At 42.8% G+C, this 15,587-nt stretch overlaps 1 protein-coding gene across 2 annotated transcripts in view; it reads left to right on the top strand.

Moving 5' to 3' along the window:
• Positions 1–14,959, top strand: part of LOC141055903 (uncharacterized) — a 58,703-nt gene extending 43,744 nt beyond the window's left edge. For both annotated transcript variants that reach the window (XM_073552620.1, XM_073552619.1), the window contains exons 7-8: positions 3,358–3,448; positions 12,958–14,959. In XM_073552620.1, the coding sequence (XP_073408721.1) occupies positions 3,358–3,448; positions 12,958–13,826 (960 nt within the window). In that variant the 3' untranslated portion in view covers positions 13,827–14,959. The remainder of the gene's footprint in view (positions 1–3,357; positions 3,449–12,957) is intronic.
• The last annotated feature ends 628 nt before the right edge of the window (positions 14,960–15,587 follow it).

Genomic DNA, 15,587 nt, shown 5'->3' on the forward strand with positions numbered 1-15,587 from the left:
TCATCCTATGTGGTATCACTTAACAACCAGGCTAGGAAACTTGCCGCCCCTGCCAACTGCACACTCACGACCGATGCTGGCCACAGGCAGAGTTGGGGCTGAGGATGCAGTGCTTGTCATGGTTAAGTCACTTCATGTCTGTGTGGGAAGCCTCAATGTAACCTCATATTCCTCCACCTCCTCTGCTGACCTACTCAGCTGCATAACTCTGGGTTCACACCAAGTGGGATCTACAACCTCATTGTCATCCTCTCTGTTCTCTCACTCCTCACCCTGAGAGTCACCCTCCACCTCTTCCTGCCCTGACGCCACAGTACAGTCCACATGCACCTCTGGTATCTCATCAGGATCACCTCCACACTTGGCGGTTAATGTCTGGTGACGAGGGTCTGGATTCTGCTCTGACCCTACTTCATATGGCCCTAGATCCAGCATGGAAAAATTTTGGGCATTGGTGCAGATGCTTTCCTCCTCTGGATTCTGTGATTCTTATGAGCAGACATCTGATGCCCATGGAATACAATGTGTGAACAGCTTTTCGGAATAGCCCATCTGAGGTTCCCCACAGTCAGTTGGGTGTTTGGAAATTTTTGACGCGGAGGGAAACAATGGTGATTGGCGTGCCTTGCGAAAGTATTTGGCCCCCTGGAACTTTTCAACCTTTTCCCACATATCACGCTTCAAACATAGATACCAAATGTAAAGGTGTTAGAATGGCCAAGTCAAAGTCCAGACTTGAATCCAATCAAGAATCTGTGGAAAGAGCTGAAAACTGCTGTTCACAAACGATCTCCATCAAACCTCACTGAGCTCGAGCTTTTTGCCAAGGAAGATTGGGCAAGAATTTCTGTCTATCAATGTACAAAACTGATAGAGACATACCCCAAGCGACTTGCAGCTGTAATCACAGAAAAAAGGTGGCGCAACAAAATATTAAGTTAAAGGGGCCGAATAATATTGCACGCCCCACTTTTTAGTTTTTGAATTTCCACAAAAATTTAAAATAACCAATAAATTTCGTTCAAGTTCACAATTGTGTTCCACTTGTTGATTTTTCACCAAAAATTTACATCTTTATGTTTGAAGCATGATATGCGGGAAAAGGTTGAAAAGTTCCAGGGGGCCGAATACTTTTGCAAGGCACTGTACACTGTGTGATGCTAAGGTGGATCAAGAGGACGAGAGTCCGCATGATGCAGTGCTTGCCATCCACTCGAGCATATGCTTTTTCTGAGCATCATCTACCAGGTGTATTTGTTAGGGACGGCGGAACGCACTAAATATAAAATATTAGAAAGTGCGATCGCCGCCCGGGGTCCACCGTGCAGAGGTGTTAAACTGCTGCTATATAATGGCAGACGCACAATATGGCGGTATATCGCACACTGGTTAAACGTCACCCGGTGTGCACTTGGCGTTCTCTGTTAGCTTCACAGGCATTAACATAAATGCTGAGCCTGTTGGACTCACAGGTCTGGGTCACAGGAGCTGGGCCCTAGGCAGAGGGTCAGAGTCCGTCTAGACCTACTGTGTGTGCAGCGTCGCTACCGCGGACGCCCACAAGTGCTGCTGACTGTAGTGCGGCGACTGAACCAGCCGCTGTACGACAATGCCCAAGAGGGGGCGCACTGTCGGACACTAGTACTAGTGTAGATGTGCAATGTGGCCTGTAGCGTGCCACTGACTGGCGCTGACTCTAAGACTAAGTCCCTATCCACACACGTAATATCAGAGGGAGGGGATGTTAATGAGTCATTTGCAGATTCTTGCATCCATCATCATTCACACAGATAGCCACTAGAGTCTATACTAGCACATGGCCGAGCGACCATACAAACCTTTTTATAGCCAGGACCTTCCGGAAGCTTCCAGATCCCTGAGATGGACCAATCAGATCTGGAGCAGGGCCTGGACATGTGACTCCCGATCTCCAATGGGAGATCGTCTCGTGAGCATGCTCAGTGGAGCCACAGAAGGACTTAACCTCTGGAGCGATTTGCTGCTGAGCAGCCTGCATTGCTATTGCTGACCCAAAGGTGGAAGCAACAGCCAGACCCACAGAGCAGGTCTGGGCAGAGCATCTAGAACGCCGGGAATGCTGAGCAAACTCCTCTGCGGTCGATAGATAATGGGAGACCGCAGAATGTGAGGCTCTGGATTCCTGTTGAGCCGCTGCAGGATACCGACGCCTAACAGTATCACTGTATGGCTGCCAAAGAAAGGGAGTCGGGTAGGCCAGGTAGTAACAGATGTTGTCAGTGGTCTTTGGATAGGACTTGATGGTGTTTGTTCATTTGAGTTTTCATTCACATTAGCACCTAACCAAAGTACACGTTGAACACCAAGTCTATTCCTCCTTCCACCATGACCTCGCTATTTCCCACTTATGTTGTAAGTACCCTTCCTCACTTGTACCCTGCTGTTTCACAACCTTTGGCCCACAGCTGTCGGTCACCTGTCACTAAATTAAAAATCACTATTTATTTTCTTAGAGAGTGTGCCTGAACAACACTGTTATCCCTAACAGTTTTTAAGTGGAAATTTGACCTTCTGATTTGCACTGAAACACAGTTTTAGCACAAACGATTTGGAGTAGCTAAAGGGGCTTCCGGAGACTGCCACACAGTTTTTGCACAATCTACTTCAATGCTGAAAGATCAATTTCACATAGGATAAGTTAACTTTCACCAGCACTAGCGCAGGAGCAACCTCTCTGCACAGTGACACTGAGCAAATGGCACCAGCAAAACAAGATGTCCACTTTTTATATGGCCAGGGACATTTGATTTCGGCAACCAATCACAGAAGACCTTGTATCATGACGCTGTGGATTGTTTCTGCACCCAGATTGGTTGCCAGAATCAACACCGTTAAGGGAAGAAAGAAAAGTACACACCGCTCCTGTAACCTCTCCACATGCTCCTCTGACCTAGACACACCCCTTCCTCTATTCACACTCGTCCCCCCCCCCCCCCCCGGTCATCATACAGCACCACTATCCTAGCCAAAGTAATAACAAAAGCATTAGTGGAAAAGAGAAGATTTAACGAACCGTGACCGACTTTTGCCGACATTGAGTAAAAAGGCTTGTGAAAGTGAACACGAATCCGAATGTGCTGCGTACGTGCCGAATTTAAGAATGGTGAACGTTTTCCAAACACATTCACTCATCTCTAGTCATGAGATCTCCCCTATGATGTGTAGATGGCTGTGAAGGTCTTGTGCTCAGTCTTGTTTTATCCACCAGTATTATATGGTTTATACTTGTGTAATGAGAGCGGTGGAGACGGCAGGATTAGAGCTGATCATAGATGTGACTTCTCCATCTGTCTGTGACTTTTACAATATTTGTTTCAGGGTGAAGATCTGATCCATATTAATACTACAGAGACATATGTGAGGGGTGATGAGCGGTGTAAAGAGGAGATTCCTACATATGACTACCCAGGTGAGTAGTAACCACTAAATGCAGAGAAGTCACAGATTCTTCTCAGTCACCGGCTGTGGCTACTTTATCGTTGGTGTAGTCTGGCCATACCACAATCATGTGATCACCATTTTACCTCTTGACCACAACATTCTCCTCCACCCAAAACTGTTAAAATGATTTTGGGTTTTGAAAGCCCGTTTCTATAGAACTTGCATCCTGAAGGATCCACCTACCTCCTGCGATTAGAAGATGCTGACCGTTACCTGCCCAGATCTGTAAACTACAAAGCCAAATGACAGTTTACGTAGAATGTGCTGACAAGTTAGAAAATCACTTGAAGAAAAATATTTTGATGGGCCTGTAAGAGAAAGTGGAGGGTAATGATGCTGTTGAGCCCTGATATCTTACTGGATGAATCTCCCTTCTCTCCCTTCTGTGCTGATGAATGTCCTTATATGGTCCCTACAAGACCAAGTCCAGTTTTCATGATCAAACTTCACTTTTTTGAAAAACAACAGTAAATGTGCAGTGAGGGACAAGTGTGAATTTTTGTGCAATAACAGCAGAGTGTCCCTTTATCCTAACTTTCTGTTTTTGTTAAAACCAACTAACTTCAAGGAGGATTGTGATAAACTACAGGAAAAAAACATTACATCTGAGCCATGATATATCTCTAAAATGTGAATGGCTGATGGCTGTGATATACATTAACTCCCGCCTACAGGAGATGTGTTGGCATGGCTCCAGCACTGGTTTCATGGGTTCAATCCACGTGATAAATTTCATTGTTTTTTATCCTAAGGAATTCAGATTACTGCACAATCTTTTCTGAAATGAGGAGCGCTAATACTTTCCCTAGTCTTTTGGTCAGGACTCATACTAGCCCCAATGGTCCACCATAAATGAGGGCAACTCCTATTTAGTGTTGGAGTTCTCCTCTCATACGTACTTTGTTTTTGTGGATGTAACCGTCATGCCGGCTTCAGTCTCTGTTCACAGTATGGAGTCTGTTGTGCAGTCTTAGACTTTTTTGTTGCTGAGCCTGAGGTTTGTGTGTGTATTTGGATGACATACTCATTTATTCGCCTGACCGCGATTCACACTTGGAGCATGTTAAACAGGTGTTGCAACTGCTCAGGGAGAATATCTGAATTCCTGGGTGAATGTGGACACCTCTGTCAGCAATGCCTGCATTTATGGGTAAGTAGGGACCTGCTGCAGTTAAAATCACCACCTGGTGGAGGGAGGAGTGCTCGGTCAGTAAGCTAATATACAAGAGACAAAAAACTGACTGGCACATCCAGACTAGTGGCCACCTTGACATTTGTTGATGGGAAGATATAATTTGGCCAAGTTATATGCTAAGCGTCTCATATTTTTTCCTAATACTTTATAGCTGTATTGCTTTTCAAGTTTCATATATCCTATATTGACATGCTTTAGCATGATAGAGTGCAACCTTATTTCACCTAGAATATACAAGAAGGAAGGCACAACAGTCATAAATGTCCATTACAAAGAAATACTTTATTAATATAAATAAATAAAACATAGACCAAGAGTTGAACAAGGGGGGGAGGGAAAACCAAAGATTATGGCATACAAATGGCACATACGGCCAGATACGTCACCTAAATGCTCCAGGAAACAGAAGTAATTAAATATATATAGGGGAAATATCCCATAAACACCTTAATGCAACGATGTTCCCCTGGCAGAGATATAATATGGATATGCATTGAAAATACTGTCAAACTAAATAACCGTAAACATGGGATACCAGAACAAAGCAAAATAACGCATTAATAGCACAGATTATCCCTTGTGGGGACTGATGGAACGACATGTGAACATGAATGCAAGGTAATTAGTTGAATGTGCTGACAGTATCAGTAGCCATCTACATAACTTGGGGAATCATCAGCCTTGGCATAAAAAATGCAAACAAGGTCGCCATATAGGCGGTAGCATAAGTTACCTGGAGAAGACAAGGAAACGTGAAGTGGAAGTTCCTCAGGAAGGAGCCGAGCGCTCCGAAACGCGCGTCGGGGTCCGGCCACTTCACGTTTCCTTGTCTTCTCCAGGTAACGTATGCTACCGCCTATATGGCGACCTTGTTTGCATTTTTTATGCCAAGGCTGATGATTCCCCAAGTTATGTAGATGGCTACTGATACTGTCAGCACATTCAACTAATTACCTTGCATTCATGTTCACATGTCGTTCCATCAGTCCCCACAAGGGATAATCTGTGCTATTAATGCGTTATTTTGCTTTGTTCTGGTATCCCATGTTTACGGTTATTTAGTTTGACAGTATATTCAATGCATATCCATATTATATCTCTGCCAGGGGAACATCGTTGCATTAAGGTGTTTATGGGATATTTCCCCTATATATATTTAATTACTTCTGTTTCCTGGAGCATTTAGGTGACGTATCTGGCCGTATGTGCCATTTGTATGCCATAATCTTTGGTTTTCCCTCCCCCCCCTTGTTCAACTCTTGGTCTATGTTTTATTTATTTATATTAATAAAGTATTTCTTTGTAATGGACATTTATGACTGTTGTGCCTTCCTTCTTGTATATTCTGTATACAGTACAGTTGTCCGCGATTTAGTCCTGCAGGTATATGTGGCCTGGAGTGACATTTCGTCATCTATTTGACCATCTTTTTGGCCACATGTATATCATACGTACCTCAATCCTTCTTTACTTATTTCACCTAGACAGGCTCCCTGGTCTCTGTTCTTTAACAGGTTCAATTTTATTGTTACTTACCGACCCGATTCAAAAAACACTAAGGCTGATGCGTTGTCCAGAAATTTTCCATGGTGGAGAACTACGTGAGGACCCGGTTCCCATCTTCCAGAAGGGTGTGGTAGTGTCTGCCCTCAGCAGTCTGCCCTCAGCACTGAGGTAGAAGTTGAGATAGCTGAGGCTCAGGAGGACATACCGCCAGATCTTCCGGTTAACAAGTCTTTTGTTCCTTTGCACCTACCTTCTTAAAGTGTTGGGGGAGCATCATGATGTGGTTTTGGCTGGTCATCCAGGGTTTAAGGGCACTTGGAGCTTTTGTCACGTCGGTTTTGGTGGCCAAAAATTCGGAGGGACGTCGCTTCCTATGTAGCAGCCTGTTCCTCTTGTGCTTGTTTCAAGTCTTTGCACTCTCTTTCTCCTTATACGTTGTTTCCACTTAGTGTGCCTAGCAAACTGTGGACAGATATTTCCATGGATTTTATTATGACTCTACCTTCCTCTGCTGGTAACTCTGTTATTTTGGTGGTGGTTGACCGTTTTTCTAAAATGACACATTTTTTGGTGCTACCATCTTTACCCAATGCCAAAACTCTAGCTCAGATATTTATACGTGAAGTAGTCAGACTCCATGGAGTTCCGTCTGACATTGTGTCTGATAGGGGTACTCAGTTTGTTGCTAGGTTCTGGAAAGCTTTCTGTTTTTGCTTAGGGATCAAGTTGTTTCATTCGTCTGCTTTTCATCCTCAGTCGAATGGACAAACAGAGCGCATGAATCAAAATCTAGAACAGAATTTGCGCTGTTTTGTCTCTGACAATCGTCATAAGTCCTCTGGGGAGTCCCCTTTTTTCTGTGTCTATGGCCTACATTCTCAATTCTGTATTCTTCGTCAAGGGTATTCTTCTCGGGTTCCTGAGGAGGATCGGGTGGGTGCGTCGTTATCGTCTACGTGGAGGGAAGTTAAGCAGCATTTACTTTGATTGTAGACGTGTGCCTGGTCCGGACCTAAATGTGGGTGATTTGGTGTGATTATCCACTAGGAACATCAAACTCAAGTTACCATCACTTAGTTGGGTCCCAGTTTTATCGGTCCGTTCAGAATTTCGGCTGTTGTCAACCCTCTGGCCTTCTGGTTGGACTTATCTGCAGTTTAAAGGATTCATAATGTTTTCCAGAAGTCGCTTCTGAAGAAGTTTGTGGGTTCGGGGGGGCGTGACTCCCACTCCTCCGCCACCAGTTTTAGTGGATGGCTCTTTAGAGTTTGAGGTATCCAGGATTGTTGACTCGCGTATCGTTCGCCGTTCACTACAATATCTGGTGCATTGGCGTGGCTATGGTCCGGAGGAAAGGACTTGGGTGCCTGCGACGGATATTCATCATGATGGACTAGTTTCTGGTTTTCACCGTCGTCAACCTGATAGACCAGGTCCATGGCATCCTGAGGGCCCTGGGGTCTGTCGTAGAGGGCGGGGAACTGTCATGCCGGCTTCAGACTCTGTTCACACTGGGGAGTCTGTTGTGCAGTCTTAGACTTTTCTGTTGCTGAGCCTGAGGTTGGGCGTCGACGTTGTTTCATTCACTGATGTCCAGCTTGGCAGGAGTAAACTTTTTGATTTCTGGCTGAGGTTGCTGGGAACGCCTTCTTCCTTTTAGTATGGCCCAGAATGTTCCTGGGTGCCGATTATAGCATTTGATTAACTCTTGCAAACCGGTCCATTGTTGGAGTATTTGTTGTTACTCGTGACTTCACCTAGGAGTTTGGTGAAGTATACCGTGTTGTTTACTTTGTTATTAGTGTTGTGTTTATCCTACACGTGTATTGTCTATTAAGTTATCTGTGTGCAGTTGTCTACTTTAACCCCTGTTGTTTTCTATTTTATTATATCCTTTGCTGTAGACCTCCTTGGGTGGGAGTTGGGGGTTTAGCTCAGGGTTAAACAGGAGATGGGGACAGGTCGGTCACTTGGGCCTCCCTATCTTCAAGTGTACCCCCAAGTTAAGGACAGATAGGGCCCCCCTTTCGTCCTAGAGGCAGTGCAGGAGCCCAGTTTCCTCATCTCCTGTTTTCCCGTGACATACCCGTGACAATAATATACATTGGTATGATAGTTTGATTATTGTGAGATTGGTCTGCCTCACTTATGTGAGTCTGTAACTCCCTGGTGTCTTTATAAAAAGGTCTCCATTGCCTCTTCCAAGTGCCTGAGATCTAAATGAAAGATACATCAGCTCTGCACTATTATAAAAAGTTCTCTTTAAATGTTTAATATTTCTTCTTGAGACTCATAAGTTGAGGATCCAAGAAAAGCACTTCTGAGCATCCGCGCTGCTTTAGTGATAAGAATTCTCCAGAAATCCATATAAATCTTTCAAGTTCTTTATTATATGTACTACAGAAACTACGCGTTTCGAGGTGACAAACCGCACCTCTTCTTCAGGTTACAGTACAGAAGTACTCAGAAGTGCTTTTCTTGGATCCTCAACTTATGATACCTAGTGGACGCTGTCCACCTGCACGAGCTCTGCAGCTATATGACTGCAACAAACGTTGAGAGTGGTTGTGTCTGAACACAACCCATAAAGGGTGAGTACTCCAGAGTACTTTTATATTTTAATTGATTTATACCAGGTGAAGCCCTATGTCTGCGCCCCCGCCCTTGTTTTCTTCTTGAGACTCATGTGATAGAAAATATTGGCCCTTTACGATAGTTTAGATTGCCAAGAGCCACCGAGCCCCATACGCTAATTACTCCAGAGAGGTTTTTCCACTAGCTACTTTTTTTTTTTTTTTTTACTAATGAAGACTGTTGAGTTTGATCATTTCAGTAGATGTGTTATTGTCTATTGTCACTGTTTTTCACTACAGTAGTTACGGCTCAAAATACTCTGATTTAACTACTTTCCGCTGCCAGTTTTGTGTTCCTAATTTTTTCAAAACTGACATGTCACTTTATGTGGTGTTAACTTTGGAATTCTTCACAAAGGATAATAGGAAACAACTTGACTTTACAAATTATTTTTCAGCTTCAGACAATACCCTGTATACGGTTATACACTACTGTCTGGCAACATGGCAGGGTTAAGAGGGGAAGGAGCGCCATTTAGCTATTTGAATGCAGATCTTCCTGGAATAGTTTGTAAGCACAATGTATTTGGGCCACTGTTCGTAGTCACTGACAGCTCAAAAGATGGCTTCCACAAACAGGTTTGGCACTCTCTACTATGCTTTCCAGGTCCCATGTATTGCCTGGCTCATCATCCTTTAACCCTCTCTACAAACAGTTGTGTAGAGAATATGAATGGTAACACCAAAACTTTTTCTCTACTTATGGTTAGTGGTTGGGCGAAGCCATTTATTGTCAAACTACTGTGTTTTCTATTTTTAAATCTTAATGACAACCCAGAACATCCAAAAGACCCTGAGCAATAGTTCACATACCCCATTTCTTGATAGCTTGAAGTCTTTTGTGGTAGTTGTGGATGATGTTCTTTATTTTCTCAGATGGTAAAGCTGCCCACTCTTCTTGGCAAAAAGCCTCCAGCTCCTATAAATTCCTGGGCTGTCTAGCATGAGCAGCGCGCTTGAGATCTCCCCAGAGTGGCTCAATGAAATTGAGGTCAGGAGCCACTGCAGAACCTTCAATTTGTTCTGCTGTAGACAATGACAGGTCGACTTGGCCTTGTGTTTTGGATCATTGTCATGTTGGAACGTCCAAGTATGTCCCATAAGCAGCTTCTGGGCTGATGAGTGCAAATTTGCCTCCAGTAATTGCTGATAACGTGCTGCATTCATCTTTCCTTCAACTCTGACCAAGTATCCTGTGCCTTTTATAGGTCACACATCCCCAAAACATCAGCGATCCACCTCCATGCTTTACAGTAGGAATGGTGTTCTTTTCATCATAGGCCTTGTTGACCTCTCTCCAAATTTAACCTTTATGGTTGTGGCCAAAAAGTAAAATTTTGGTCTCATCACTCAAAATTACCTTGTTCCAGAAGATTTGAGGCTTATCTCTGTGCTATTTTGCGTATTGTAGGTCAGATCCTTTGTGGCATTTGCGCAGTAATGGCTTTCTTCTGGCGATTTGCCCAAGCAGCTCATTTTTCTTCACGTGCCTCCTTATTGTGCATCTTGAAACAGCCACACTGCTAGTTATCAGAGAGTACTGTATTTCAGCTGATATTCTTTGTGAGTTTTTCTTTGCATCTTGAACAATTTTCCTGGCAGTTGTGGACGACATTTTTGTTGGTCTACCGGACCGTGGTATTATTTTGCAGAGCCCCTGATTTTCCATTTGTTAATCAGTTTGAGCACTGCTGACTGGTATTATCAATTCCTTGGATATCTTTATATATCATTTTCCTGTTTTATACAGGTCAACTACCTTTTCCCGTAGACCCAGATTATTCTTTTCCTTTCCCCTTGACTCACAATCCAGAAACGTCAGTGGCTGGATGTAAGAAGCAAGAGTCTGTCTGGATCCCAGAAACTCACTCAGCTTTTATGCACACACACTGATTACAAGCAAACAGGTCACAGGTGAGGATATTACCTTTAGTAGCCATTCAAACCCATTTGTGTCAACTTCTGTGCATGTTTTCAGGCCAAAATCAAAAGGGTATGTGAACTTTTGATCAGGGTCATTTGGATGTTTTGGGCTGTCATTATGATTTAAAAGAGAAAACACAGTAGTGTTGTGAGCTCATTTTCCCCTTCACTACTGAGGCCCGAGGAACTCCCTCTTCTGGTAAAGAGGGGTGGTGAGCCTGATTATCAAACACCTGAGCCTAATGATGATGACTGGCTGAGTGGAGTTACTGACTGGATATAAGGCTGCCAACGCCCTTCTGCCCTGCGGGTGATTTCTCTGTGGGATCCTTTGAGACCAGTCTGAATTCCTGCTCTTCTAAAGCTAAGTTTTCTGCTCGGCTTTTTGCATTTGTGCTTTGACTTTGTTTTGCTTTGTTTTTCTGGATTTCTGCCATTCCCTGCTGGGGTGAGCTGAATTCCTTTAGCTCTGTCTTCTGAAAATACCTGAGTGCTGATTTAGTTTTTGAAGCCTAGCTGCTTCAGGGTCTTTTTCCATATCAGCTTGTTGGCTTATGTCTTTGATAGGGTTTTGGCAGATTGCAGACAGCAACCTTCCTTTCCTGTTCTGTTTAGTTAGCTTGGGCCCCATCGTTTGCTCAGCCTATCTTTCTATCTGTGTGAGTGTTTTTTCATCTTGCTTCACCGTCATTATATGTTGGGGGCTGCCTTTTACTTTGGGGTCTGCTCTGGGGCAGTTTAGATTTCCTTTTCTGTCTTTAGGCTATTTAGCTCTCCGGCTGTGATCGAGGGGTCTAGGGCACCATAGGAACCCCCCACGGCTACTGCTAGTTGTGTTGATAGGTTCAGGGGTCTGCAATCTGATAGTTGCCAACTTCTCTGGTTTTCTGGACGTGGCTTCTATTTTTGTGTCTGCCTCCTACGGTGACTCAATCATAACACAGTAGTTTGACAATAAATGGCTTCACCCAACCACTAACCATGAGTGAAGAAAAAGTTTTGGTGTTATCATTCATATTCTCTGAAAAAAGGCCAAGAAAGCAAAAATTCTGTGGGGGTATGTAAACTTTTGAGCAGAACTGTAGATATGGACTTACACAGAGATCCAGGGCTTGGACGATGGTGTTATCTGTTGTTCTATGGTGTTATATGGCAAGAACAATAGTCAGGTAGCAGGGTCAGAACCATGAGGACAGAAAAAATACAAAATCAGAAGACAAAAGAATAGTCTGTAAGCGGGCCTGAGTCACAACAGGAGACACAAACAGAAGCCCGGTGGATAGATGGATAGAGCTTGCCTGCCCAGAGCTTCTGGTTCTGAAGTCTCCTCCATCACCAGAGCCACCTGCAGAATGAACTTTGGGAGTGAGGATATTGCTGGATTGGTTTGTAGAAGTCAAGTTGAATCTCAAGACATCAACAAACTGGAGCAAGTTCAGAAAAGAGCGACCAGAATGGTGACCGGTCTGCAAACCCTGTCTTATGAGGAAAGGTTGCAGGATTTGGGAATGTTTAGTTTGCAAAAGAGAAGACTGAGAGGAGACTTAATAGCTGTCTACAAATATCTAAAGGGCTGTCACATTGTAGAAGGATCAACTTTATTCTCATTTGCACAAGGAAAGACTAGAAGCAATGGGATGAAACTGAATGGGAGGAGACACAGATTAGATATTAGAAAAAACTTTTTGACAGAGTGATCAATGAGTGGAACAGGCTGCCATGAGAAGTGGTGAGTTCTCCTTCAATGGAAGTCTTCAAACAAAGGCTGGACAGACATCTGATTGGGATGATTTAGCGAATCCTGCTTTGAGCAGGGGGTTGGACCAGATGGCCCAGGAGGTCCCTTCCAACTCTACGATTCTATGAGGCACTAAGAATGTGGAAACCGCTGTTTTTCCTCTGACATATAATATCGAGTGGGAATTTGTTTTTTGTGAGATAAGTAGACATTTTTATTGGTATTATTTCTGCCAACATTACATTGTTTGTTGGCTTTTTATTCCAATTTTTGAAAGAATGAACAAACGGTTGAACATCACGCTCAACTGGTTCACCCTATGAGGTTTTCTATTAGATTGTGAACTGTCATTGTATTGGGGAGTAATTATTTTTTTTTACATCACTTGCCCTTTTTACAAACAGTTTAAGTAAAAATTATCAAAAAATAAAAAGTTCAAAGATATTTTATTCAAAAATAATAATTGTTTTTTTTCTTGGCAGATGACTGTACCAGGAGATCAGAGGGACAGCTGATATCTTCAGTTTTTATATTGGATGATCTTGAGATCCCACAGGATACAATTGAAGTGAAGAATAGATTTTCTTGTTCCAAGTGTGGGAAATGTTTTAACCAGAAATCAGATCTTGTTAGGCATGAGAGAATTCACACAGGAGAAAAGCCATTTTTATGTTCAGAATGTGGGAAACGATTTAACCGGAAATCAGATGTTGTTATACACCAAAGAATGCACACAGGGGAGAAACCTTTTTCATGTTCAGAATGTGAGAAATGTTTTAACAGGAAAACGCTCCTTTATATCCACCAGAGAACCCACACAGGGGAGAAGCCTTTTTTCTGTTCAGAATGTGGGAAATGTTTTGTTCAGAAATCACATCTTAATAATCATAGGAAAACTCACACAGGGGAGAAGCCTTTTTCCTGTTCAGAATGTGGGAAATGTTTTGTTCATAAATCAAATCTTAATAATCATCGGAGAACTCACACAGGGGATAAACCTTTTTCATGTTCAGAATGTGAAAAATGTTTTAATCATAAATCGGCTCTTAATAACCACCAGAGAAGTCACACAGGGGAGAAGCCTTTTTCATGTTCAGAATGTGGGAAATGTTTTAAACGGAAAACGCACCTTGATGGCCACCAGAGAATTCACACAGGGGAGAAGCCTTTTTCATGTTCAGAATGTGGGAAATGTTTTGTTCAGAAATCAGATCTTAATACTCATCAGAGAATTCACACAGGGGAGAAGCCTTTTTCATGTTCAGAATGTTGGAAATGTTTTGTCAAGAAATCATCTCTTCTTAGTCACCAAAGAATTCACACAGGGGAGAAAACTTTTTCATGTTCTTAATGTGGGAAATGATTTACATAGAAATCAATTCTTAATAATCTTCAGAGAAGTCACACAGGGGAGAAGCCTTTCTCATGTTCAGAATGTTGGAAATGTTTTAACCGAAAACTATTCGTAAAGGATTTGTTATTTCAGTGGAAAATTCAGAATATAAATGTTTCAGAAAAAGTTCATATATGAGTTTTTAGAATTATAACAGAATATTATAATATTTCGTATTATTTCTCAAAAACCTTACGTGATATAAAAAATCTGAAGTCATTTCTGAAATCGGCATGAAAAAATCGATCAGGAACATTCAAAATTTTCAGCGGGACAAAACCTTGGTAACACAGTGTTATCTATCCTATACACATTAGTGATGGAACATTTTGTGGTAACATGATGTAAAAATCCAGAAATTAGTGGAGTTACTGTAGGCTCACACCACTATAAATTAGCTCAATACCATCTTTATGCTGATGACACACAACTATACACGTTATCCCCTGACCTTACGCTAATCGGTACGCAAACGCCTCTGCTCTGTGCCAGTCATTGCACTGGCTTCCCGTACATTACAGGATCCAATTTAAACTACTTGTTCTTACCCAAAAAGCTCTCCACAGTGCGGCACCCCCCTACATTTCCTCCTTCATTTCTGTTTATTACGCTCTGGAAGCGACTTTCGACTAAAATCCGCACTAATCCGTACATCCCACTCCCGGCTCCAAGACTTCTCACGAGTTGCACCAATCCTCTAGAATGCTCAACCCCAAGAAATCAGGACTTACCACAACTTATACAGTTTTAGGCGCTCCCTAAAAACATCTGTTTGCAGCAGCCTATCACGTTCAATCAAATTCCACTGCACCCAAAAGCACCACACATACTGGCTGATGACAACCTGATGCATCCTTTTTCCCCATTCCTTCAAGATGGCTGGACCATCATTGTAAATAAGCCCCTGTATTTTGTGTCTCCCCACCTCATTAGATTGTAAGCTTTCACGAGCAGGGTCATCATTATCTTTAATTTAATCATTGTATTATCTTTAATGTTGTTACTTATGACTTGTATATGAACTGTTGAATTGTAAAGTGTTGCGGAATATGTTGGCGCTGTATAAATAAAGATTATTATCACTATACGCAGATGACCTGTTGCTCTTTGTTTCAGACCCAATGATCTTATTTTCCTCCACAATAAACAAATTCAGAGAATTTGGCCATACTAGCAATTTTAAAGTTAAGTCAACTCCCATCAAATAGAAGCCATGAACACAAATTTTAATACTAAACTGACACAAGAACTAATTTCTAACTTTCCCTTTAAGTGGCAGAAATACGCAATTAAAGGGGTTGTCCGGGCTTTTCACATAATCTCAGTGCATATCTGGGCTGCAGAATGCTGACAATAAGTAATTTACCTTCTGTGGCCAGTTTGCAGCGTTTGCTAGATATCATCTCTTGCTTGTAAGAAAAACGTCCGGGGGGGGTGTTCTGGCATTGAAATGAGAACTGGTCGTTTTCTCCTCACTAGTTTCACTTTCCATAGATTACTGTTCAGTGTGTGTCTGGGGGAGGAGCAGCTGGGTGGTCCTGCTCTCTGCACTGAGGCTGCTAGAGGGGGAGGATTTGTTACTGTTTGAGGAGGGATAGGCTTGTTCATGTTGTCGGGGAGGGCCTGTTGCTATGGAGGGTGGGGTTGTTGCTATAGAGGGCATGTTTTTAGTAGGAGGAAACAACCAGTTCTCATTTCAATGCCAGAACACACCCCCCT

The sequence above is a fragment of the Dendrobates tinctorius genome, unplaced genomic scaffold, assembly GCF_039654945.1.
Source record: "Dendrobates tinctorius isolate UK_male_01 unplaced genomic scaffold, ASM3965494v1 ptg000192l, whole genome shotgun sequence".
Taxonomy (NCBI): domain Eukaryota; kingdom Metazoa; phylum Chordata; class Amphibia; order Anura; family Dendrobatidae; genus Dendrobates; species Dendrobates tinctorius.